At 38.3% G+C, this 25,947-nt stretch overlaps 2 protein-coding genes across 2 annotated transcripts in view; both read right to left on the reverse strand.

The window, feature by feature from the left end:
- Nucleotides 1-18,974, reverse strand: part of MIPEP (mitochondrial intermediate peptidase) — a 134,601-nt gene extending 115,627 nt beyond the window's left edge. The window contains exons 1-6 of the mRNA XM_012723165.1: nt 18,670-18,974; nt 16,130-16,303; nt 13,989-14,077; nt 11,369-11,455; nt 4,193-4,256; nt 110-292 (exon numbers count right to left, since the gene is read on the reverse strand). Coding sequence (XP_012578619.1) covers nt 110-292; nt 4,193-4,256; nt 11,369-11,455; nt 13,989-14,077; nt 16,130-16,303; nt 18,670-18,858 — 786 coding nt within the window. The 5' untranslated portion in view covers nt 18,859-18,974. The remainder of the gene's footprint in view (nt 1-109; nt 293-4,192; nt 4,257-11,368; nt 11,456-13,988; nt 14,078-16,129; nt 16,304-18,669) is intronic.
- A 3,982-nt stretch (nt 18,975-22,956) lies between these two features.
- LOC101621083 (complement C1q and tumor necrosis factor-related protein 9A) overlaps nt 22,957-25,947 on the reverse strand; it is a 10,431-nt gene continuing 7,440 nt past the window's right edge. Inside the window, exons 3-4 of the mRNA XM_004680149.2 lie at nt 24,896-24,958; nt 22,957-23,863 (exon numbers count right to left, since the gene is read on the reverse strand). Of these exons, the coding sequence (XP_004680206.1) occupies nt 23,091-23,863; nt 24,896-24,958 (836 nt within the window). The 3' untranslated portion in view covers nt 22,957-23,090. The remainder of the gene's footprint in view (nt 23,864-24,895; nt 24,959-25,947) is intronic.

The raw sequence follows: 25,947 nt of genomic DNA on the forward strand, positions 1-25,947 counted from the left end.
GCCAACACTGAGATATTTTTAAGGTCTAAATACATCATCACAGAGTTTAGGGTTAAACAGTAGCAACACAGATGGGACCTGAACTATAAAGAGAATGAAATACACCTACCAGGTCATCAGGTGCTTCTGCATGTAGACCATCAATTACCACATGATCACCAGTGAGTATAAAGTTATGGCGGATATGTTCTGGTAAGAGCTGCTTTTCAATTTTATTGGGAGAGTTGGTTCCCATAAGAAACGAACTACTCAAATCCAAGATTTTAACATTCAGGTCCACTGCTTTTTTACGCTATATGTGTGAGGGGAGGGAGAGAAGGAGTAAAAGTTATCTAAAGGCATTTAAAATAATATTTCACAACTACTTAACAGATAATCTACATATATGAACAATCAACATATATGACTGAATTATGATTTGATAAGATATTAAATGATTATAATAAAAGCTTAACATTGCCTATATTTTTGCCATAAGTGTATAATACATTATATGCTGCAAATAATATAACAATTTAATATTTAATATCCTGACAAAAAGTGATACTCATTGATAATAGTGTCTATGCTTTAAGATTTACATAACTTACAAAGTTATATTTTGTAACTAGTTATATAACTAATCTTTGACACTAATAATCTTCCATTACCTCCCAAAAATTCTTAGTTAAGAGAACAGTGGGCTAGTTGAACCTGTTAAATACTGTGCTTAAAATGTTTAGACTAAACAAATGAAGTATTTGAAGGGAAGACTAGAAAACACAGCTGCAAAGTTTAGACAAAATGGGTAGAGTAAAGAAAAAACAATTAAAATAGTGCTTTACCAGAGTGGCATAAACATCCAAAAGTGGGCAAAGCACTTTCAAAACTCTAGTTGTGCATATTTTTGAATGGCTAGAGAATCAGGGCTGTGAGTGGTGAGGGAACTAAGCTGGAGCTGTGAGGGTGGGACCAAAACTGTTGTACCTGGTCCCTCCAGCCCTCAGACAGTCACAGTGATAATGCAAATTACATGATGGTATCGGCTTATCTTGCAGTTACACCTTTAATTCACACAATTTCCAGAGAAAATGTGTATTACCAAAACGTGGTGTAACAAATATCTCAGATGAAACAAACTACAGTCCGTGTAATTTGTTAGGTCTACAAGAGCAGAGATAAATTTTCAATCATTCATTAGACAGGAACCTGAAACTGGCTCATGACCAGCTTCAAATGAAATCACATGAAAAGCTCTCTGAGAATGGGAACAATAGCTATTTACCCAATGAGTTTGCCATAAAGCATAGAGGTGACATAAAGCACCTCAACTAGGTAAAGAATACATGCACTAAAAATCCGAGTTGTCTAAAATGTCAATGCTAAACCATACTGTGACCCTGAAAAAAAAAAGAGTAACACTACATTTTTAATAACTATATGATACATATGTTCACTTTAAAGATGCAGATAAAATCATATATTGATAACCAAATTTTTTTAATTTAGAAATTAAAAATTCATAGGGAAAAATGTTTCCAGATACTCATTTTTATGGTCTGAGTCCTATTTTGTTTCTGATATGGTCATTTATCACCATCTAGTGGTAATCAGTGGAACAACAAAAAAGGTAAAATAACTAGAAATGACACTTTACTTCCAAAACAAGCCCAAAGCCTATTCTTTAAAAAAGAGGAGGAGCAGGGGACAAAATTACTTGACATGTATTACCTATTTAAACCCCTATAAAATTAAAAATTGGATTTACTTCCTAGCTTCATCAATATGCATTGTTCTAGATAATTAAATGTAGTACTTCTGAACTCTCAAAAACTCTTTAAAATTGTTATTTATTAAAAGATTGCTAAAAGACATAATATACTTCCATTGAGACTTTAAACTGTATTCATATGAGGCCTTAAAAAATAAGTAATTTGAAAAGAATACAGGCCTTTACAATATGTAGATTAGATCAGTGGGCCTATTTCAACACCTTTCTTTTACAAAGTGTAACTTCTGTTCCTTTTATTCTGTCCTAGTGGAACACCCTTGAGAATAAACACATGAAAATTAAGAGAGGAAGTTAGTAGGTTCTTGTGTCTTTGTTTGTGGGAAGTTAATTGCAGCATTGTCACTCATTAGATAAAACAGCTGGTGACTCTGACCCTGACTTGACACAGATTATTTTTCAGTAAAATTTCAAAAGTACCTTTCATGAGGATTATATAAAATAATAAAACTAGTAACTGTCATTACTAGTAACTTTAAGAAATCAAGCTTGATTAAAGTTAGCTAGCATTATTATAATTCACATAACATTTATTCAGTATTATATTAAGTCCAAAACCAGGAGGCATTAGAAATATGACCCACATACTGTCCTTGAGAAAAATTTAATATTCATATAACTATATAACTGTAGTTATAATAAATATAACTTCAAATAAAGGCAGATATGCCATATGCATGAATTAAGTAAAATGTAAGTTCAGATGAGTACAGAATTCCACCAGGAAAATGATAAATGCATCACATACTACCTCAAGATGAAGCATTAATAGGAGGAAGACTACAGGTAGACAGTGTAGTAGGCTACATCAGGGGGACACAGGGAGAGTTGGAAGGCATGATCATGTGAATTATTTTATTACATTAACTACCACTTAGACTTTTTCAACAGGCGCTAAAAGTCACTGATAGGTACTGAGCAGGAGAGTGACAATCTTATGCCAAAGCCTCTTCTACCTAGTAGCCCTGTAACCTTGAGTAAATCACATAATCTCAGTTTTTATATCTATAAAACAGAACTAGTAGTGATACCAGCCTCAAAGGTATGAAGATCTGATAAGAAATATATATTTTAAAGAACAAATGTTTTAAATAGGAGAGAGAATATAGGGCAAGCAGATGTTTCAAGTGATGGTTAATCACATTGTTCCAATTATGAGTATGAAGAAGACAAAGGCGTTTAGCACAGCCCAGATATTCTGTGATAGGAATAATCATGGTGAGTTGTTTCAGGGATGCAGAAAAGATGCAAGAGAAACTATGGAAAAACCCTACAACCTGGTGACTAACATGAAAGTATTGGGGATGGTAAAAATGCAAACTGACTCCAAAATTTTATTTGGGTGACTCAAAAAATAGCTATAAAATTGGTAGGAGAAGAATTAATAAAGAACTGGCTTGGTACTGCATAAACGTGCCCATTTCAGCTGAGGTGAGTTTACTGTAGAACTTCTCAGCCTCCTGGACTGCATGGAGGAATGCTGGGCTTGGGATGAAGCCAGGAGTCATGTGCTGAGCCCTTAAAGCCACAAAAACATGGAAATGGCTTCAGTATGACTCAAATCCAGCAGCAATCAAAATACTGTGTGATTCCCCACAACCCTTCCCTTTCCTTTCCAATATTCTCTAAACAAGTTCCTCTGAATAGTTAAGTGGCTTTATATTATATGTATTAGAAGAAACATTTATCCGGGGAAAGAGGGACACCCATAATAGTCTATAGTGCCCACAAGTAGGGGAGAAGTAGGAGAGAGAATATAGGGTAAACAGATCTTTCAAGTGATGGTCAATCACATTCTTCCAAATCTGACCTTCATACTAAAATGAGACATTCAGTTTCTTAGGACACAGTATTCTAGAAAGAACAGAGGTCAGAGTAAGTAGTCCTAGAAACTGAAGATGGGAACTTTAGCTTAGACAAAGTGAACAGGTCACCTTGTCTTGATTTCCATATCTGTGAAACAAAGAGTGTGGACAAATTTGTAAGGCCCCTCTCATGCTAGTTTAAATATGGCATAATCCATGCTTACCACTTCCAGAACAAACTGTGTGGATCTGTCAAAGACATTATAATCAGAATAAATATACTTGTATAAAGGTCTTACTGATAACCATCCCCTATACTCCAGTTCCAGAACTTTTGGTGGCATCAGTTTTCCTATCCACTTGCCTCTTTCCTGATAGTGCTCATCTCATTCTAATTCCCTAACATCAAAATACCCCAGCTGTCTCAAATGTCTTAATTGTGATGCATGAGTAGTCACCTTCGAGAGAGCGCGACATTCAAATACAAATTCTAGAAGAATTTCATCATATAAACAATTTAAGTGTTTTTTTATAATATGCTAATTCAGAAAAAAATACAAGGACCGATGTAACAAAGATAACTAAAGTTAGTAAAAGGATGAAAACAGGAAAGATTTACCTTTTCTTTGTCTAGATGGATTCCACTGATTTCAAAATCAAACATGAACAGTTCTGCCACGCGCCTATAAATAAAGACCTTCACAATTAACAGGTAATAGTAATAATTAACAACAATAAGAATGATGAACAAAAACAAGTTTTTCCTTAAAAACCAATCAGCTTTTTTCAACTGTACTGCCAGTCAGATCCAGTCTCCTACACACACAGATCAATTTTTTTTTTAAAGATTTACTTATTTGTGCATACAGAACCGGGGTACAGGCCAGAGGCTCAGGGGCAGTGAGAGGCTTCACCAGAGACACAGTGGGGAACAGAACAGGCAGATACCAAAGTACACTGCTGAGAGGAGCAGTGGGTGGGTCAGGAGAAGTCTGCCACACCATGTGGTCACCTCTGGGGCAGGCGGGAATCGAACTCATGCGGAAGCGGCTTTAGATTCTCAGTGCTGTGCTTTAACCCCCTGCACCACCAGGGAGGGCCACAGATCATTTTTCTGAAACCAGAAGCTTAACATCTAGCTGGGTGTGTTTTTGAGTTCTCCTTTGGCTCACTTGCCATCACCTACCCCATGCTGCCTACATAGTAAACTGAAGCTGCGCTTTAGTCTAATGTTGGAGGACAGACTGTGCTGGAGCAAGCCCCATTATAGGAGGCAGTAGCAAGCCCCGGGGGCCCTGGCCCTACTGGGCCAGCTCCAGCATTGCAGCTCCCTGGAGCCACAGGCAGTAGAGGCCCATGGAGGCCTTGGGCCAACATGGCAGGCTCCCAGAAGAGTCCAGCCCACAGCAGCTGCAGGGTTGCTACAGTACTCACCCCTCTTTCTGTTATTACACTGAACCCCACTAATGGGGTATCAGACACAGAATGCCTCCAGCCCCACTGAGCCCCACTCCTGTCCAGAGCCCAGCAACCCATGAGCATGCCCTGAGGTCAAGGGAGGTTAGGTCTGTGCAGACCCCAAATTTTTCCTTTTATGTTATAATTGAGTGTGATTTAAATAGACTAAGCTGGTTAAAACCTAGCTTACCAGTTAATTATTTGGATCAAAAACAAGAATAAGAGACTTGGTACTAAATGGTCCAATCAGTCACTTTGGACTGAAAATGATCCAATCAGGCTTGTAGGGTGGGAGACCCTGAAAGATCTAAGAGAGGGTAGGAATCAGTTTAGAGGACTCTGTTCATGGCCCCCAAAGAGAGAAAAAGGGTAGGGGAACCTCCAAAGAAAGCAGAGAAGCTTAAGACCCATGCAGATACCTGACCATCGCATCTACCCCCAATCTCTGACATCACCTGAAAGGACCAACATAGTATTCAACCTAGTGTTGCAAAGAGCTATTTTTGTTGGTGTAGGCCAACAACTCACAAGGAGTTATTAACACTAATGTCTCTAAGACAGCATCCAGGGGACAGGCAGTGACTGGCACTAGTGGCCAGTGCTATCTAGCACAGTTGACAGGTGACCATCGCTGTGTCTGGGTCACCTCTGAGAGGTAACCACTTCTTGTTGTCCAGTACCACATCCTGATGCTGTTGCCTCCAATCCAGCCTTCAGACTGTTGCTGTGGTGTCATCTCAGCAGCCCCACCTGTGAGCACCGCCAGCCAGCGCTATGAGTTGGGTTGGCCCACTGCTCACCAATGTACCACCAGCTCCAGGCTCTTCTCAACAAGACAGCACCACCTTACAAGAGTGGCCTTTTGTTTGTGACTCTAGACATTGGACACTATCTGGGATGAGAAAGCCAGCCACCTTTCTCTGTGGCCAGAGAAACTCTCTATTTCCTGTTTGTTAGATAAACCCTGTTGTTGCTGTTACCTGAGCCTAAGTGGTCTTGTAATTGTATGCATGGGTAAGAACCCATAGACAATGACCTGTTCTCTACCTTGGCACTGTTCTTAGACCCAAAAGAGCACCGTCTAGCACTGTTTCAGTTTCATAACACATGATCCCATTGGGAACAATTTTTGAATGAATGAACACAAAGTATAAGAAAAATTAAATTTTATTACAGTGGTACAAATAAAGAGCTTGGGGGAGTTCAAAGAGGTAATAGAAGTCTGTAATATTCTTTGATGTATCAACAGTATATAAAATATCACCTTTTATTCCTGTATCCCTATTAAAAAGCAAGCTCTTTATCAGCAATTCCCACACTGCTTAATTTGTTTAAAACCTGAGTGGGAAAATGGCTCACTATTTCAAGAATTAGTACAAAGACACTTTATAGAGATGAGCATTTATAAATGATCATAAAGTACATCCATAGGCCCTCCCTGATGGTACCATTGGTTAAAGAGTAGCACTATGAAGCTTTCCACAGCTAGTGCAGCACAAGTTTGATCCCCTGCCAGGGAGGTGACCCACATGGCATGGCAGACCTCTCCTGACCCGCCTGCTGCTCCCCTCAACAGTGTACTTCATCAGTCAACCTGTTCTGCTCCCCACTCTGTATCCAGTGAATCCTCTCACCCTCATATCTCTGACTTGTACCACAGTTCTTGTATGCATAAATAAATAAATCTTTTAAAATAAAAAAGTACATCCACAAAATTAACAAGTCCTACATTCCCTAACCTTTTCTTGATATAAATAATTATGAGGACAAAATAACAGTAGAATAGAAAATACATTAGAAAACATCTAAATTAAAGGAAAATTTTTGTAAATTTTCCCCATGCATGATGTTTTATACTCAGAAGCAAACCCTTCTTTTTAATTACATACTAATTTAATATCTTTACTTTCCCAATAAGTACTAGAGGAACCAAAGTACTAAACTCATAATGAAGAAAATTCACATGTGCACAGAAAACAAGGTCCATAGGCTGGGAAACATAGCCCTTCAAATATACTAGAATAAAAAGACATGGACCCTGACTTTCAAAAGATAAAAGTTAAATATCACTCATAAACTAATGACTGATAAATACCAGCAGTTCAAGAAACAAAAGTATAACTCACAAAGGTTGTTAGTATTACTAAATGTAAGGAGTATACCACTGTACTATTACTTATCAGCATGTAACAACTGCTACATAAAAAGTGACCATTTATTTGGTCATGAGGGAGGGTTAGAAAGAAACACAACAATCAACCAAATAAACCCCTTCTCTCTTCCTCTACACCATTACCCAGTCCAGGCTGCAGGCAGCCTTTCTGACACTCCTAATGGGTCACCTTGCCGCCAGTCCTCCACCCTACACGATGTCAGTGCCCTAAGCATAACTTACTAAGCACCTCAAGAAAGGTCCTCTTCTCCAGGGTAAGGTCTCTTGAATGTTGTCCTTCACCACCAACCTAATTAGGGGCCTCAACTATGGGTCCCAATAGTCATGATGAGTTCACTTAATTAAAAAATGTACATTTGTTGGGAGAATACAGAATATGTTTAAAAGTTGTGTTGAGCCCATCTAAAGAAAGGTGAAAGGGTGGGGACCAGCACTGCACTGGGTTATAATGCTTTACATGGATATTTAGGTAAAGGAAGCACAGAAGGAACAAAAGACAGCTTCACCCAGTGTTTAAGTCAATATATGGATAACAGAACATGCAAAAACAGCTACGTTAGCCATTCATGTAGAAGCTTATTCCTTTATTCATAGAGTATAAAACTGTGAAAGTCACCATGATAATCACTTATGTATTTCAACTCCATCCAAACCCCAACAATTAAAAACATAAAACAGTTTATACTTGGACAATTTTTCAAAGGCCTTCTGCATGAGATTTTCTGTTTTTCATCCAACTAGCAGCAGTTACTTAGAATATTAAATTCTTTGATGCTGTGCCGGAAGTGGAGTTTCTTGGCTATTGAAAATTGTTTTCTTTTTTTTTTTTAATCCTGCTGCATGCTTGGAACCAATCTCAAGTGTAACACCTTTTTGTGCCAATGATGTATATTTTTTTAAAACTACTTTTCTTCTGGAATTAAATTATCCAAATATTTGATCAACTTTTCTGGCTTTCCTTGACTTTTCACAAGGGATATATTTATCTTCCTGATTATTGTGCCAATATACTTTGAATGAAAAGAATTAAAGTTCTAAAATTCTGAAAGTTCAATAGACCATTTACCTTCTTCAATAATGTAAACTCTTCACTCATGCTCATAAACTGTCCAGATTTTCTCTACTCACATTTATCTCCTTTCTTTAGTCAACCTAAAATACATTCTACTTTCTTGCTAGTAAAGGTATTTTATGTTTATTATAATAAGAGAAAAGAAAATAGTAATGGTTAATAAACTGGGGATGGGAATATACTGTACAAGTTTATTGTAGTATATTAAGTTTATTATATAAAAGGTTTACTGTGAAAATGTTTAAAAGACACTAATGCCATCAAAAATAACCACTATTTAAGTGTTTATGAATTTCCTTTCAATCTATTGCTATTCCTAATTTTGTGAACTGAAAGAGTTTCACACAAATCTTTTACCCACTTTTGTGGGTACATTTTATTCCCCACTCCCCCATAATTTGTAAATTTGTTAATATAGTAAACATATTAACTCTTTATCACATAAGTAAGCTTTGTCCCATTTATGTATTCTCACTTTGAATATAGAAAGGGTTTACCATACCAATGTCTGCTATTTTTATATAATTAAATCAATCTTTCCTTTCACGGTCTGATGTAGTTAGCAGATGAAAAAAGACCTTCTACATTCCAAGGGCATCAATACCTTTATGATTTCTTTTTTAATATCTAAATATTTAATTAATGTGGTTTTTGTCCAAAATGCTTATCCAATAGGCTAACATCATTTAATAAAAGCAATTTTTCCCTACTAAAGTGAAATGACACTATCACTTAGATATTTGTGTCTGTCTGAAAAGTCTCTATTCTTTTATTGATCAAATTGACTATTCTGGCATTAAATCTAATGTTCTTTTAAATACACTATTTTTATATGTTACTATTGGGAACAAGTCCCTTCTTAGTACTTTTCAATATCAGATTATTCTAGTATATCTATTCTATATCTGCTTATTCTAAAATACACATTCTATACTTGCTTATTCTGATACATATATATTCTCTCTGACTTCAAAACCTTTTTAAGTAACAAAAATAATCCTCTTAGATATATATTAGATAGCATTAAACTTATGGATCAGTTGAGAATACACTGAGCTTTCTTCTTAACTAAGAATACAGTTTCTTTTTTATTTAAATGTCATCTTCCACTCTTTTCAGGTACGTGTGTGTATGTTTGAGATTCTGGATGCTTTGTCCTCTTGATAGTCCAAGATTATTACGGCTTTTGCTGCTCTTATGACTGGGATTTCCCCTCATCATATTTTCTGGAGTATGTACTTGTTATAGTCTTCACATACAAAGCTCCTGATGGTTTTGGAAAACCCCAGGTAAAATGGGTCTCTTAATGACTGAGCTCCTTCAAGAAATTCTTCAAGAAAATATATTTATATCAGATTTCTAAACTTACTGACCAATGGCAACTTTCTGTGAATACTTTAAATATCTCCAAAACTTAGCATTTCAAAGAATGCATCTAATAATACATTTAAACCAATATACTCAATTTCAATCATTCTATTAGATTAACTTATCATGACAAGATAATTTATTAGATCTGTTATTCTTTACTTTAGCCATTGTCTTACACTTTCCCATAGATAAAGTTTTTCCTAAGTACTAGTCAACTCTCTTAATAATGTGCAAGTCCAAGATATTTCAGTAATCATAATTTCAAATTCTTTTTCCTCTGAGCATTTTCAAGTTACCTAAAGCATTTTTAGTAACATCAAGAAATATGGTATGTAGCCTATTAGCACAAGTCCTTTGAAACTAAACTACAGTCAAGTGTCACCAACAGGGATATTCTGAAAAATGTGTCATTATCAGATTCTGACATTGTGTGAACATCATTACAGAAACCCAGGTGCTATCGCCTACTACACACACCACTTTCATATGTGTGGTCCACTGTTGGCCAAAATATTGATATTCCGCACATAACTATAGTCAGTTCACTGTGATATTTATATATTAAATATGAAAAAAATCACTGTTTGGTGAACTCAGATCAACAGCCTATTAGTGTTACTCAAGTCAGTACCAGATGAGTATAAATCTGGCACAATTGGGAGACATTCAACTTTTACTTGTTTTGCAACTTAAGACAATATAATGCCCAAGCCTAAAATTGTAATAAAGACAAATGATGCCCTGATGGTATTAACTAGCTTTACTAGTATCCTAAACATCAAGATCAATGATATGCATTAAGGCTAAGTATAGTATCCATCTAATACCTATGAGATCAGTCTTACCTCAGAGACAGCCTCACTCTCTGTGTTCTACATACAGCAGGGTACTCATATGCAAGATTAACACAAGATTCCATGAGCAACTGACCCTTTCAGAATAAGGTTTCACTTGGGGTCAATTGTTACAAATGGGGATTGCAGGGGAGAAAGAAGCAAGAGGAGAGGGAATCAAGGAATCAAAAGAACTAAATACCCCATAAATAAAAGCAGGCAAAAACAAACAAGAAAACAGCTGTGTGCTATGCAACAAATAACAAATAGGAAAATTAACGAAAACCTTGCCAAGTTTACTTTGCATATAAATAAATTTAAACAAAGAAATATCCTGCATCAAACATTTTAAGTATTGACTTAAAATCTGACATTTTGAATTTAGAGTTATCTTGACAATCACCTGGAAAATAAAATCAGTTTGCTTCTATCTTCTGGTGATATCAATTATAGGACATTAAAGTATAAAGTCAAATACCAGTGCAATTATCAACTGTTTATAGTAATTCTTTCAATGATTAAGCACCAACTTATGTAGGTGCTAAGGCTGCAGCAGTGAAAAGTGACTACCTCTAGGAGCTTCTGGTTCAGTAAGGTAAAGAGATGATAAACTAACAGAACAGAAAATGCTTAAATTTATTAAAATGGAGGGGGGAAGCAGGGTAAGGGGATGAGCATAATCTAGTACAAAGATCTTCAAGGAGTACTGTAGAACGTGGGCTACCTGTCTCACCTGAGTGAAGCCCTAAAGATTATAGGAATTATATACAAGGTTTCTCTTCAGAGAAACCTTGCAGACAAAGGAGGCTATGAGGTCAGAGACATCTAAATGATTCCTTCAGTATCATCTCTATCATCACATCACAATAAATGCAAAAGAATAAATACCTGGTTTCTGGATCCAGAGAATCCACAAGTTTTTTGTCAGCTAGTAATTTTTGCAAACTTTGATATAATTCCACATTTGTATTCAACCTAAAAAAAAATTACAAGTGAAAAAAATAAGTAATTTTAACAACTTTTTATTTTATAACAAAAGAACACTGTAAAATTCTAGCATACTCATGCCCAGAGGTCAAAGATTCGGGCATTATTTTGTTTTGCTTCTTCATTTGGACTAGCAAAAGCATAACAGACTTAGTATTATAGGGACAGATCATCTGATAGGTAAAGTGTCAAGGTAGTAACTGTTCTGCATAGTAAAAGAATAAATATATAGCCCCAGTCAGCAGCTAGAGTCAGAAGAGCAGGAGCAAAGAGGGTAGGAGAGGAAGTTGGTAACTAGTCATCTGACCCCTCTACCTTGGAGAGCCAGTTCCTGTGAAAAATTTGCCAACTGTCCCTTGTTCTTTTTAATAAAATAGGAGAGAGGACAAATAAATGCAGATAATGCAAATATACATGATCATGTAGCCCTGAGCTGAGTACTGTAGAACGTGGGCTACCTGTCTCACCTGGGTAAGAACGGCAGGTCCACACCGTGAGGTGAGCTCAGGAACAGAGGCTAGGGTCCCCGACCCAGGCCCAACTACTACTCCATGATCTTGGGCAAGTGTCTGAACTCCCTTAGCTGATTAACCTCAGGTCTCCGAGGGTTAAATGAGATAATGTGTGCACAGCAATCACGAGCCACAGCTATGGTATGTGGCTGAGCCAGCCTGCCCTTCTCCCCACCCCCTGAGAAATGCTCTCGACCCAAACCTCAGTGTCATGGGCAGGTCTGGAGTCCTCCTTCCCTGGATGCCAAGAAGCCATAGCTCGCTCAGGCTCAGTGGTGCACTGTTCCTAGATATAATCTCCCTGCCTGCAGGACCCTCAGGGAAGGTGAAGTTGTGAAGACCATAGACCAATTCCTATTGTGGGATTCAACGGTGGCCAGGTTCCAGTTGACAATCTAAATCCTGCCGTTTCATACAAATCAAAGGGTATCTGTGTCCACTGTTCTTGTGGGCCACCCAAACACTGAGGCCACCTCCAGTTACAAAACACTCAACAAGGAGACCAGGCACAATGCTCTCTCCTGCTCTCAGACATCAAGCCCAGGAAGCTTGACGAGAACATCAAGCTACAGCCCACCTCTTCCTTTCTCATGAGCTACCCCACATCAAACGGACAGCAGTTTAGAAGGAACTGTGCTGTACCTACTTTAGAAGTTTGAGCAAATCTCCCACATTACTTTATGTTGTAAGATCTTGAGATATAGCCCATATTTTACAGTAAATATTTATATCTACCAAATATAAGTCATGTTTGGCATTTTTAAAAGTCTAATTTTAGATTTTTTTCCACTACATAAATCAATTCTACACAAGAATGTATAATAACCCTATTTTTCAAAGATGAACTAAAGCAATTAGGTAAGCTATGGCTCAGCTAGACTAAAGGAGAAAATGAGTCAGCATGCTTAGCAAGAACAGAAAACAAAGCTCTGGCGAGGGGTAGGTCCTTCAGCGGCCTCAAGGCAGCAGCCAAACTGTGGCAAAGACCAACAGAATGAAATGCTCTCCACTGTGAAGACCTTAGCCAGAGACTCACATGACGATGCTTCACTACCAATTATGGTTCCCCATTATCCTCCCACCAAACTGAGAGTCCACGTCCACTAGATCAAACTGGACCTTAATCTAGGCACAACACAGCACCAGGTGTACTTCAGACAGGTGCTTGGGGCTTTTCCCTAAGAAATGCCTTCTCTCAAGAAGTCCCCATCTCAGCTGCTTGTTAGGTGCTCCAGAGGCTTGCTGAACTGGAGAAGCCCCAACATTAGGTTAATGAAATAGTTTTCTAATGCTGCCTGGCCTCTTTCCCTTCAAAGGCCCCAGCACTCTCATGAGTTTTACATACTTTCTGGCAATGCATCACACCCTTAAGAGCTTCAAATACAACACTATCCACTTCTAAAAAATGAAAGTACTCTACACCTCTAATAAATGACATAAAATCCTTAAGTAGACCTCAAAATCACTTAGAATTATCTCATGCTTACAGCCTCAACTCTTCTCAGTGTTGCCACATGGTTTATGATCTTTCCCCAGGCCCCACAAACCCAGCTCTACAGAGGCTGCTTGAGATAATGTTGGTGACTGGGGCCCAGTCACCAATCTGCAGCAAGTTAATCACACATTAACCTAGTAACCCCAACTCACATGTAAAATGTGATTAAAAACCTTTCCCTTGAGGTAACAATAAAAACAATAAGGATACTAGATGTTTCCTAAGAGTCTGACACTTAGTTTCCATATAACCCTAAGAAAGAATTCATTTTATTACTCATTTGTAGACAAGGAAACTAAGTGGAGAAACAGAAAAATAAATAGCCCACAGTCCCACTGCAGGGCTGGGAAGAGGAGGGTGGTGGTCTGCCTCCCTCCCAGACTCTCCTTTTGGCCACCACCCCAGAGCAGTCAAGCTAGGATAGCGCCCCCACCAGCCCCCCCTTGATGAGCCTGTGGAAAAATCCATCAAACCTTGTCACCCAATATTATACCAAAGTGGGAAAACAACATACTTTTCTACCATGGTGCCAATACTTCTACAAGCTTCTTCTGCAGCCTCTCTGAATGCTGGCTCAGGGTGAGCAATTTTCACAAAATCAGCCTAATAAAGAGGAAAGAGAAAACCAAAAGGGAATGTGATGGAAAGTTTTCTCCCAGAATCTGAGGGAAAATGAAACCCTGTGTTTTAAAATGTGCCATTACTGACATTTTCCTAAACTAGTAGGACAAAGCAACTTTTTCTGAACATTTTAATTCCATTATTCCTTGGAGCTAGATTTGTTTCATTAGAAAGAAAATGCTTTTACTAACTTTATTTTAGAAAGGACTTTCTCCTTCAAATAGAAGCCCCACGTGAACTCTTCCTAATAATAGAGTTCAAAAAAGCAGCTCTTGCTTCAAATATTCTAAAACTAATGAAAATTATTTTCATAAGTTTCTTACATATTAACCAGGCTCCAGAGAACTCTTGGAGTCTTAGGTACTTTTTTTTTCATTGACACATAGCAGCTTCAAGACTTATTTGACTACATTCTAGCCTTAACGCAGAATGTAGCCTTCTTTATAGTCCTCTCAGGAAATATGAATTCAACGGGCCAGGCTATATGGCACATGGCTACCACAGCTACAAAGGCTACTACACTGTACTTAAAATTAACAGAATTGTTTTTTAAAAATTATGTAAGACCAAATCTTACTTTTCATGTTAATCACAGTACAGTACTCAAAAATTGCAATCAAACTACATTTTGTCCTCATTCTACAAGAAGCTAAGACTACAACATGAAATAAAGTCACCACAAGGTAAAATTTCCTAATTTTATCATCAAATAGTTTTTAATGTGAAACTAGGTTGATACATTTGGTGTAACAATAACATAACAATTGTACTAAAGCACTTAAAAAGTGAGTTATGTAAAATTACAATAAATGTAGAAATTACAAATTCACATGTGGCAAAATTTACAATCAATATTCAAATTCAAAACACTAGCATACATTTAAAAATGCATAAGTCAAAGTGATAAATAGTACAATTACAGAGCATCCTAGTGAAAAAGGAAAAGAAACAAAATGGCCATTCGGTAGGAAACAGTTTATAAAACCTATTGATCTTACCAGCTGTTAAAATCTTAAAAATTCATAAAGAGAGGCTCTTCACATTTCCTACCTCAAAATTTACATGCAAAAATCACAAGTTTTTTAAATAAGGTATTATTACACCTCACAGATATATATGACTCTGAAAACAGGAAATGCTAGAGGGCAGACAAGTTAAAATCTTTTGGTGAAGAGAAAGGTAAAAACATTGAGAAAATCCTAAGACACAGCTTAATTAAGATAGAAGATAAGAAAATAAAATAAACAGTGAGTTCTGGGATCTTTTACCACAAGCTAACACAAAGCTCCTCAACTTACCACAGGGGTTATATCCTAATAATCTCAACATAAGTTAAAAATAAGGTTAAGAAAAATGCACTTAATATACCTATAGCCTATTAAAAAAAATCATAGCCTCCAGACCTTAAATGTCATTTACGTGAAGAAGGAGGTATGTATGGTCTAATATCAAGTAGAAAGGATCGTGAGAGTTTTGACTTTGGATTGTATGTACCACATTAATTCCCTTCACTAATATGACTAATCAAATGTGGCACCTTGGGGCTGACAGAAAATCATGTAAGTTTCCTCCATGGTAAAGTGACCCAAGTACACTTCTATTTTAATTTGAAAATGTGAAAAAAAATGAAAGCTTTTAATATAATCACAAGGGTGTTGACACATTTTTGATTATGGAAGGCATTTCTGAAGAGGTTTCTGAAAGGATGTTCTTCATAAGACAGTCATTGTAAAATATAAATTCTATTAAAACTTCAAAATTTTATGAATAATCTTCCAAATGAATACTTTCCACATGAGTAGTCATGTATATTACATATTATATGCATATTTCATTATACATATTAAACTACAAGTTCTAAATATTCTTTTTCTTATACATGTTTTCCATCCCTAAGGACATATAGCACCCAAGAGCTATCAAACAGTCCAGACAGTTTTAACTTTATGGTGTACTGTATACCCACCAAACCTAGGGTAAATGTTACTGGCTAATAAGAAAAAGTAGTTCCAAGTCTTATATTCAGCATCTTACCAAGTCAGCCACTCTGCACAAGGAATCAGAGAGCTCATCAAAGATAAGCACAGTCTGGGGTCCAGGAGGCATACTACACACGCGCTCCACTAGTAAGTCTGTCTTTCTCAAGGCATTTTCTTGCGCAATACGAAATCCTTCTGGAGCACAGAGCTCAGGAACTCCAAAAAGACCCTGAAGTCAAAAGAATATTTCCAGTGAAAAAACGGAAACACTGTTTTTTGGGTATTATGTAAATACTTTTTCACAAAGGAAATCTTGGTTTCCTTTGGTATATTATATACTTCTGAACAGACACCACTTTCATATGCTGTACATCATTCCACATAAATTCGACAAAGTTTCTTACAATGTAATTTTTCTTCAATTTTTAATTATTTTGTAAAAGGATATAATAATATAGGTTCAAAGTCACTAACAGAAAACTTAACTCAGGGTTAAATGATTATATATATATATAAACAGTAACAGCACCTGGCATATAGAAAGCACTGAATAGAGTCAACAATAATCGTCAACCTTGGTCAAGGTTATGCTTACTTTTTTATCAGGCACAGATCACAAAAAAGATGACAATACATACCTTACAGGATACAGGTACAAAGTTATAAAGTATATGTCAAATCCTTAGGATATCAAGTGACTACCAACGATAGTACCCACTACTCCACAACTACAGAGTATGGGAGAGTTGATTATTAAACAGAGAGATGGTCTAGAAAGCTTTTAAAAATATATATGTTAAGACTAGTCATTGGCTGAAAATAGCAGCAAATTTTTTGCTTACAAAATCATTTCACTATCTTGATAAAGATAAAAATCACTAATTAATGGGAATGATTGTCTTATTGAACAGGTTCAATCACACTTGTTAGATCACTCAGGAAAGCAGGAAGTAAAATCCAAGTATTCAAGCTATGTCTACTGCATGCCAATAAGTGTACTAAATCCTGCATAAAGGTTCTCAGTAAATCACACAAACCTAGAGCAAGGGACCACTCCCATCCTTTAACAGATGCAACGCACACACACTTTATGAACTTAAAAATGTTTGCAGTCACTAATAGTGAGAAAGTCAGAACTTGAGTCTGCTCCATTCATCTCTAAAGCCCACACTTTCTCCATAGCTCTGTACCATAAAATTGTCTGGAAGTCTTTCTTGAAGTGAACGCCCAGCAAACCAGGCCTTCATCATTTAAACTAACTAAACTAATTTACTGCCTAAAACATGGAAGAACTCAATTAATGAAAATAAATAAATAAATAAGAGATGTTTAACTTTGTTAATTAACTTAGTACATGTTAGTAACAGTGTTAATTGGGAGAAATATGAAGAGGGAAAACTTTCAGGCCTCATTAAGGTCTACTGTTTCTGCAAGAAGGGATGCCTCTTCAAAATTTATTAATAAGGTAAAAAAATATATAGTCTGGACAGAGTAAAATCAGGACCAAAAATAAACTTCATATTTACATTCACTTAATTTGATTCAAGCATAGATTTTACTATTTTCCAATACACCTCAGAATACAAATTATGGTAAGGCTGAAAACCTACATAATTATTTTCAAGTCAAAAACTAACTCATAGATTTGAAAATCTGGTATCACTACCCCAAATTATGATGTACAAAAGAAAAATTAAATAAAGCTAAACTTAGTTGTATTTCTCCAGCCCTTTATTCCTATGGAAACCTAATGACAGATAAAAGAAGACTCATGCCATTAGGTTTACTGCAATGATAGCCTAGTCTCTTGTTAATAAGTTAATGGTATAGTGAAAAATAAAAGAATATTTAATGTAATAACTTAAAAGTGGACAGAAGTCACAAATGCACAGCAGAACAGACATCAGGTAAGTTCAAGTTTGCCTTCTTTTAACCTTCAATTCAGTCATTCAGTAAATATTGAGTCCTACTGAATATCCCACACCTTTGCTGGGGCAACCTGAATAACGAAATAAAAGGGAACCAAAAAATTTACTCAGTGACTTCCTGGCAGGAGGCAGGCAGAAATTAACATCAACTCCATCGCACTACAGAAAGTTACACTATTCTCAACAGTTTTAAGGATTATTTTTTCTTCTTTTTCTGTTTTGAGTTTAAAGAAAGAAAGAAATTCTGAGGGGGAAATGACGTGGTTTGGGGCATAAGTACACTCAGCAATTACAGAAGTGAAGGCAACTGGATCTTTACAAAGACAACTTAATGCCACCTGTCCATTCCTTGGGCTAGGAGGCTTGGGTTGGAGCAGAAATGAACTTTAGCGTGGGGTAGTAGTGAGTGAAAGGACAGGATCCGCAGGCATAAGTCACAGCACTGCCGATATGAACTATTTAAAGTTTCCGTGGAGCAAGGAACTCATGCCGAGGCAGCTTCTTGGGACCCACTCTTTGCTGACCACTAACCCTGCCGGCGCTGTTTCCACCCCAGCCTCTCAAAGAGGTGATGGGCAAGGTCACCACCGGCGCAACGACTCCACAACGTGGGTTCGCTACCCGACCTCTCGCTGAGACAAGGTGAGCCCCATCCCGCGCCTCTCACCCGGCGCTCGCCGAACAGGTCCAGGCGGAAGCCCTGAGGCTTCACATTGAAGGCGGCGCCTACAGAGGACCAGCTGGTGCTGACCCCTCGGGCCCGGACTCCGGCTCCGAGGCCGCCCAGGAGCGCGGGCTGCCACTGCAGAACCGCTGCCCGGGTTCCAAGGCCTCCCAGTCCTCCCGCGCACAGCATCCTGTCCGGGCCGTAGTCCCTCGTCCCGCCACCAGACCCCCAACCCTGACTAGCTCTTCCAGTCCTGAGCACACGCTCCGCGTTTCCAAGGCAGCGGGTCACGCCGCACCACAAGACGCCCCCCGCTTCCGGGTCGGCGGGCGCACCTCCGCATTCAGAGGACAAGAGCGCCGCCACGCCGCCTTCTCAGCCGCCGCCACGGTCTCACGCCCCCTAGTGCCTGGAGTAAGGAAGGGTCAGTGTTTTCCCCTTCCCTCCCACTTGACGAGGGCCGGCAAAGTCTCACTGTAGATGAATTCTTCAGGGGACAGGAGACAGTGAACACCTAGAAATCCCTGTAGGTCAAATCACAAAATGCCTTCTGCTGCGTTACAGGACTGCACATACGCCTCCGTTCAATCGGCCCCCACTCTGATAGAAGCTTTAAGTTAAATATACAGCCCTCCCTAGAGGTGCAGCGAGTTGAAGCACAGCACTATAAAGCTAAAACGACTTCAGCACAAATTCGATTCCCGGCCAGAGAGATGCTCCACATGACATGGCAGACCTCTCTTGACCCACCCGCTGCTCCCCTCAGCAGTGTACTTCGTCAATCGGCCTGTTTTTCTCCCCACTCTGCCTCTGGTGAATCCTCGTTCACCCCTTGCACCTCTGGTCTGTACCCCAATTGTATGCATAAATAAATAAATCTTTAAAAATATGTGTGTGTGTATACAAAACAATGTAAAAATAAACTATTATATTAAAAAAAAGTGTGTGTGTATGGTTTGTTGAACCAAGTAAATTAACTGTCAGTAAATCTTGATCTATTTTGACTTGTAAAACTGCACATAAACCTGGAGAGGGGAAATTTCAACACACTTCAATCAACCAAACAGAAACAAAATGATTTTGCAGCAGAAAATGTTTCGAGTTTAGGGATGAGGATGTGAAATGGTGCTGCCATGAGAAAGGGTGGACTCTTCGGACTCCTTAAACTCTTCTAAATGAATGGAAATCGCAACAGAGCTGGAGTCAAGACCCAGGTTCCCATCCAGGTTCCCATCCAGGATGCTAAACCTAAATATCTCGGTCTGCAGAAAGGAAATTATACTAGGTGCCTCATCTACCTTCCTGGAGAGCACAGAGATTAAACGAGAGGGTTTTGCTAACATAGGGGTTGCTTGTTTGCTTGTGTTTGCTACTGTTGAAAGGCTCTTATGTGTTCAGAAAAGAGGATCACTATTTGGAAAAGGGAAGATCAGTGTGAGACCAGCCCCTTGAGAAGTCTTCCTTCTGTAGGAGCGAAGCCCAGTGACTCGATGTCAGGAGAGAACACTGAAAAAGTAAGCAGAAGGACAAGTCTGCTTCAACAGGCTTCTGCCAGCTCCTCAAATACCACATCTCATCTCAGCATTACGCAGGACCTAGACAAACCTTCTGTAGGTCAGTGTCTGAGTGCAAAGAGCACTGAGGACTGTATCATCTAGTTAAAGGATGATTCATTAGCCTTGTTTACCAGAGAAAACTTAGGCAAAGGAGTAAGCACCCAAACGAACCTCTTATTCTATGCAAATCATGTTTTCTTAAGTGTACTTTATTTGAAGTTGCATCAGTATTTTATCTCAACTGAGTGTTTCAGGCTCTGGGTAAAGCTGCAATCATTGTAACATTGCCTGTGGGTTTGAGTAGTCATAAGAGCCTTCTCTAAATTTCCAGAAACCAGTGGTAAAGGCCAAGCATGATGCATGAGCTCTACAGATAATTAACTCTCCTCTCCCAAAATCTTGTTTTAAATGGAATTTGTTCTCAATTTATACTAGAGGGAGGAAAAGCTCAAGTGATACTGATAATAGCAATTAAAATTTAGTTAAAACATTTTGGAATTAATGTTTCATATAGTTAATTATCATTGTCTGTGGGCTTAGATAAAAAATCTATGTTAATATTAAACCATTTTCCCCTGTTCTGTTTAAAGAAATAGTTTTTAGTTAAAACAAGTACAATAGTGTACCTACAGAATTCTTTACAGCTTAACAATATTTTATATTTCATCTGGAACATAAGGTATTTTGTGATTTCATTTTCTACTTTTTTAAATTATAAAGTCATTTAAAATCCCCAATTTTGTAACTTGATATTTATTAATGTCATATTATCTGTAACTTGTTGGTTCTTAGGATATTTATGTTAACTCATAGCAGCCACCCCACATAGTAGACTTAACCTGTATCACAGGCCATTATAAAAATATCAAGTGTGTCATATGAAAAAGAAAATACGGTTAGGTATTTGACCCCAGAAATGCTTTTTATATTATCTTTTGTTAAAAGGAGACTCTTTCATTGACCTAGAGTTAGTTTTTATTCATGGGTACCTAACCTCTTATCATGAAACAATTAAGCATCAAAATTTTCTCCACTGAAGATGGCTTGTGTTTAAGTTAAAAGGGTCTCGTGTATCAGAGAGTGAATTCAGGAATAGATTATCTCCACCTGTCTTCAGCTTCGTTCTTAGATTCTATAGGTTAGCAAGATGGATGCCAGGTGAAGCTTGAAATTCAGCTGAAAACAACTTTTTAAATTATCATTATGTCCTCCACTATTGGGGCCAATGTTAATACCTCATTCGTTTTGGACTGGTTCAAATGCCATTTAGAAATAGACACCATGGCCAGAAAAGAGGGTTTTAGTCTCATTAGCCAGGCCTGCACCCAATGTTATCTCAGAGTGTCAAATCTTTCATCTGAAAGAGTTGGCCTGAGAGTGGACATTAGGATACTTTTACCAGAAGAAAGGAAAATGGGTGTCTGAATAAGAGAAGTAATCTGCAGGGAAAGTTTCTCTTTACCCTGTTTTCTTAAAAAAAAAAATCATTCCCATCCCCTTTTTCCAACTGTAACCCATTTGAAGTCTCTGGCAAGTAGAGGTTTTCTTTTGCAAAGCTAATAAATCTAATAGAACTTGCCCTACCAGGTTTGGGACTTGTTTGGGACCTATGGTAATTTTTTTCCTACTACCGACTTCTCAATTTGGAAAAGGACTATCTATCTGATGCCTGTCCCACCATTGTAGTGTAGAAAAATATCTTGTGTGGTTTCTTAGGTTCATAGAGAAATTTCTATCCAGTATGATTCATACAAGAGATCTCACATATAACTGGCTTAAATTATTTACATATGATTTGAGATTTGAGTTAATGATTTTTAGGTGAAAATTTTCAACTTACAGTTGATGCTGAAATTGTAAATATTTGAGGGAATGTTGGGAAAGACATGAATTTTGGGGAACCAGAGTACAGCGTGTTATAGATTGAACTATGTCTCCCAAAAAATGTCAAAACCCTATCCCTTGATATCTGTGAATGTAATCTTATTTGGAAATAGGATTTTAAGCAGATGAAATCAAGACAAATTTCTATTTCTACTGGGTTACAGTGGTCCTTAACACAATATGACTGGTACCCTTATAGCCCAAGAGAACTGTGTATATAAACAGACACAGGGGAAGGTGGTTGTGAGAAGACAGAGCTTGGAGTGATACTGCCACTGCCCAGGAATGCATGAGAGCACCAGATGCCAGAAGAAAGCTTTCTTTAAAGCTTTGGAGGAAGTGTGGCTTTAGTAACACCTGGATTGGGACCACTGGCTTCCACACCTGTGAGAGAATAAATTTCTGTTGTTTGAAGTCACCCCGTTCATGGTACTTTGTTTCAGCAGTGCTAGGCAACTAACACAGATTCAAGTTTGGGGAATGGTTTACTAAACAACTTTTAGTTAAATTGAATGGCAGTGGAAATGTAAGTTAGAAAAAGAGCGAAAGAGTGAAGTGTTCTTTTCTATTTTGCAATTTTCTGGGCTGACTCACTGTCATCAATTGAAACACATTAGTCACTAAATTGGATAAACATTTTTCTTCTCGTTCTCACTAATATCCTCAGAAATGGATATGAAAGATAAGTCATAATATGGCTCCGTTGAGCACTAAAATGGGATCACAACATTTCTCACAAGAAACACACGTCAAGGATTCTTAAATGATGGGATGACAAAAACAAAGAAAGTTTAATAAACAATGCACAAATTTTTAAATTTACATTTAAGAGAGAGTAAGTTCCAGAGACTGTTTTAGGAATGACTTTGCTACTTTTATCTTTTTATGATTATTATGAGTATAACTGCTAAAATAAAAGCATGTAATAACATCTCCCTGAATGCTGGTGATTGGAAAGGTAGATTCATAAACACTTCTCTGTCATCGGCTGCTGAACAAAAGGAAGCCTGTGAAAGTTGTGTCATCATCCTCATCTGCATACAAGCCATTAAACCTGTCCCCTCCTGTCACCTGCATCCACACCTCATCCCCAAGCTTCAGCTGCAGTACAATGCCGCCGGAGGCCTGGTCTTCAGAGCTCATGTAACTGTCCTTGGTGTGCAGTACTTTCACCCCATTTTTGACCAAAGATACCTGAATGTTCCTGGAGAAAACAGTGATGTGGTAGGTGAAGTAATAGACACCAGCAATATGGCAGGTGAATTTCCCAGTAGCTACGTCATAATGGTTGAACTCATTGTACAGGATCCTGTCAAATTTAATGGGTACATCTGAGGAAGGAAACTTGCTCAACACTGTGAGTCCCACGGTGAAAGCACTTTTTGGCATAACTGGAGTCTCACCTATTTTGCCTTTTTCTCCTCGATCCCCTTTCCAGCCTCTTATTCCTCGGACTCCTGGTTCACCCTGGGGCCCCAAGGGTCCAGCCTCTCCTTTGGGACCAGGCTTTCCCATGGGGCCCATGGGGCCAGGTAAACCAATTGGGCCTAAAGGTCCAATGTCACCCGTTGGTCCTTGTGGACCAATAGGACCAACATCACCTTTATCCCCCTTTTGACCCTGTGGGCCAGTCTCTCCTCTAAGGCCTTTCTCTCCCATTGGACCAACAAATCCTTTTGGCCCATGTTTTCCTGGGGATCCTCTTGAACCTTGATCACCTTTGATGCCTTTTGCTTCAACTTTTCCATCTGCTCCTAAATAGAGGGAAAAAGAACAAAGAAAAGGATGATTTGTGCAAAATTACCATGTGAAAAGCAACTTTGAGCATTCAAATGAGACAGAGCAGTGCATAGGTTCTGTATATGCTCGGGTTCAAAATCAATGAATTCCTAAATTGTACAACAAACACACACAACTTTTGACTCTTGTTAATACATTGGTGCCCAGGCTCACATTAGAAATTACAGCTCTTTATCATCTAAGTCTATATTGACCGCTAAACAATAACAGTGCTTAAGAGAACATATATTTCAAACAGAAAAGACTGCACTAGACAGATCACTTTCAGTCATCTGACACTCAGCCCTAGTTATGGGTCATTGCTCAAAATACCCCTCACTGGAGTAAACATGACATAAAACCTTCAGGGTGTGATTCGTTGCTCTCTATGGTACCACCCAGCTCGTCTGTCCATGGTGCCAAATATATGGCAATGTTCTTGTCTGTCTATGTGCTGCAGTGTCCCTGGTCCTTCCACCCTGGCTGGTCCTTCAATCCTGTCTCAACACATGTGGATAATGGTGTGTTAGGTCATCTGGTTCCTCATATACAAAATTGGAACAATAATACTACCTCATTCTTACGATGTTGTATTGACAGAGTCAACATATGAAAAGTACTTAGCACAAAAGTACCTAGGACAAAGTGAACATTTGCATTATAGTCATTTGCCCTCCCCATTAGTGACAACTGCCAGTGTCCCCTACCCTGGAGGGCACAATTTAAGTGCCACCTTCTCTGTGCAAATTTATCAGATGCACTGAGGTCAAAACTCACTCTTCAATGCCCAGCCACTAATTCAGGCTTCTGCAAACTTTGGCCCATGGGTCAAAACCAGTCTTTTGTGCTTTTCATTGAAAAGGTTTGCCTATTTTTCACTGAATCATGGGTTTCTGGAGAAACTGTGGCATTTAAGAAAGGATCCAACTTGGTAAACATTTAATAGTTATGGCCAAAACTGTAATAGCCAGAATTAGAACATGGTAATCTAGAATGCAATTTCTGACCTCGCTCTCCTTTCTCTCCATTCATTCCATCCTTCCCTGGACCACCAGGAAGTCCTGGTTCACCTAGGTGGAAAAAAGAATACAGGCAAGAGTTGAAATTCCAATTCTGATTTTCCTGGGCATTGAGGTTCATCAACCTGGTGGCATAGGTGGAAGAGGCCCAGGGCTGATCAAATCTGGGTGTGCACACTCTCCCTTTGGAAGCATTAGTAGAGAGAGACAGAGCATTATCACTGATTTACTAGCCTCCTGTGAAAGCAAAGAGGACTATGGTTACATGACACTTCTTGGGAAGGGAGGGAGAATTCTGCAAGGATTACTCTAGTACCACTGAGTAATAACAAATGTCATTGACCAAGCTGGCACAGAGGACCATATTAGAATGTCAAGCAATGCAGTTTTCTGGCCCCACGTGGGTCCTAGTATTAGCAACAGGCACCCCTGAGTGCTCACTTCCATGCAGTGAAGAGAGAGAACACATTAAGAGAGAACACATTAGAGCAGGACAGAGGTTGGCTCTAGACATGGCAGTAGAAGAGCTCACTACATGGTGGTTCATGGAAGACCCTGGCTGCCCGATAGCAGCAGATACCCCCATCCAACCAGCTGTGGGTTCAAGGGCAGGCTAGTCCAGTCTGTGGCACAGGACTAACAATAAGAAGATTTATATTCATCATAAAGTCTGGTCTCCTGGGACTCCAGGCAGTACCCCAGCTACATGTGAATCTTTATCTTCTTCATCTCTTCACTTTCTTGGCTGGCACACTCCAGTATCAATCTTCTCTCACTACTTCTTTTTCTTTTTTTCTCTACTTAATTCCAGTTCTTCTATAACACCAAGTAACAGAGTTATAAAATCAATGTCTGTTTATTAATTTATAGGTGACATGCAGTAATGGTCTAAAAATGTGTTCACTATAAAACAGACACAAGTGTATTTGAAAGGTAAGATAAAGATCAAGCTAATTTTTAGTGTGGTAATTTTTAGTGTAATCGACAATCCTAAAAAACATATACCACATAAACCATACTTAAAATGTGTATGCTTTGAC

Source organism: Condylura cristata, unplaced genomic scaffold, assembly GCF_000260355.1.
Source record: "Condylura cristata isolate star-nosed mole 26May11 unplaced genomic scaffold, ConCri1.0 scaffold00010, whole genome shotgun sequence".
NCBI classification, from domain to species: domain Eukaryota; kingdom Metazoa; phylum Chordata; class Mammalia; order Eulipotyphla; family Talpidae; genus Condylura; species Condylura cristata.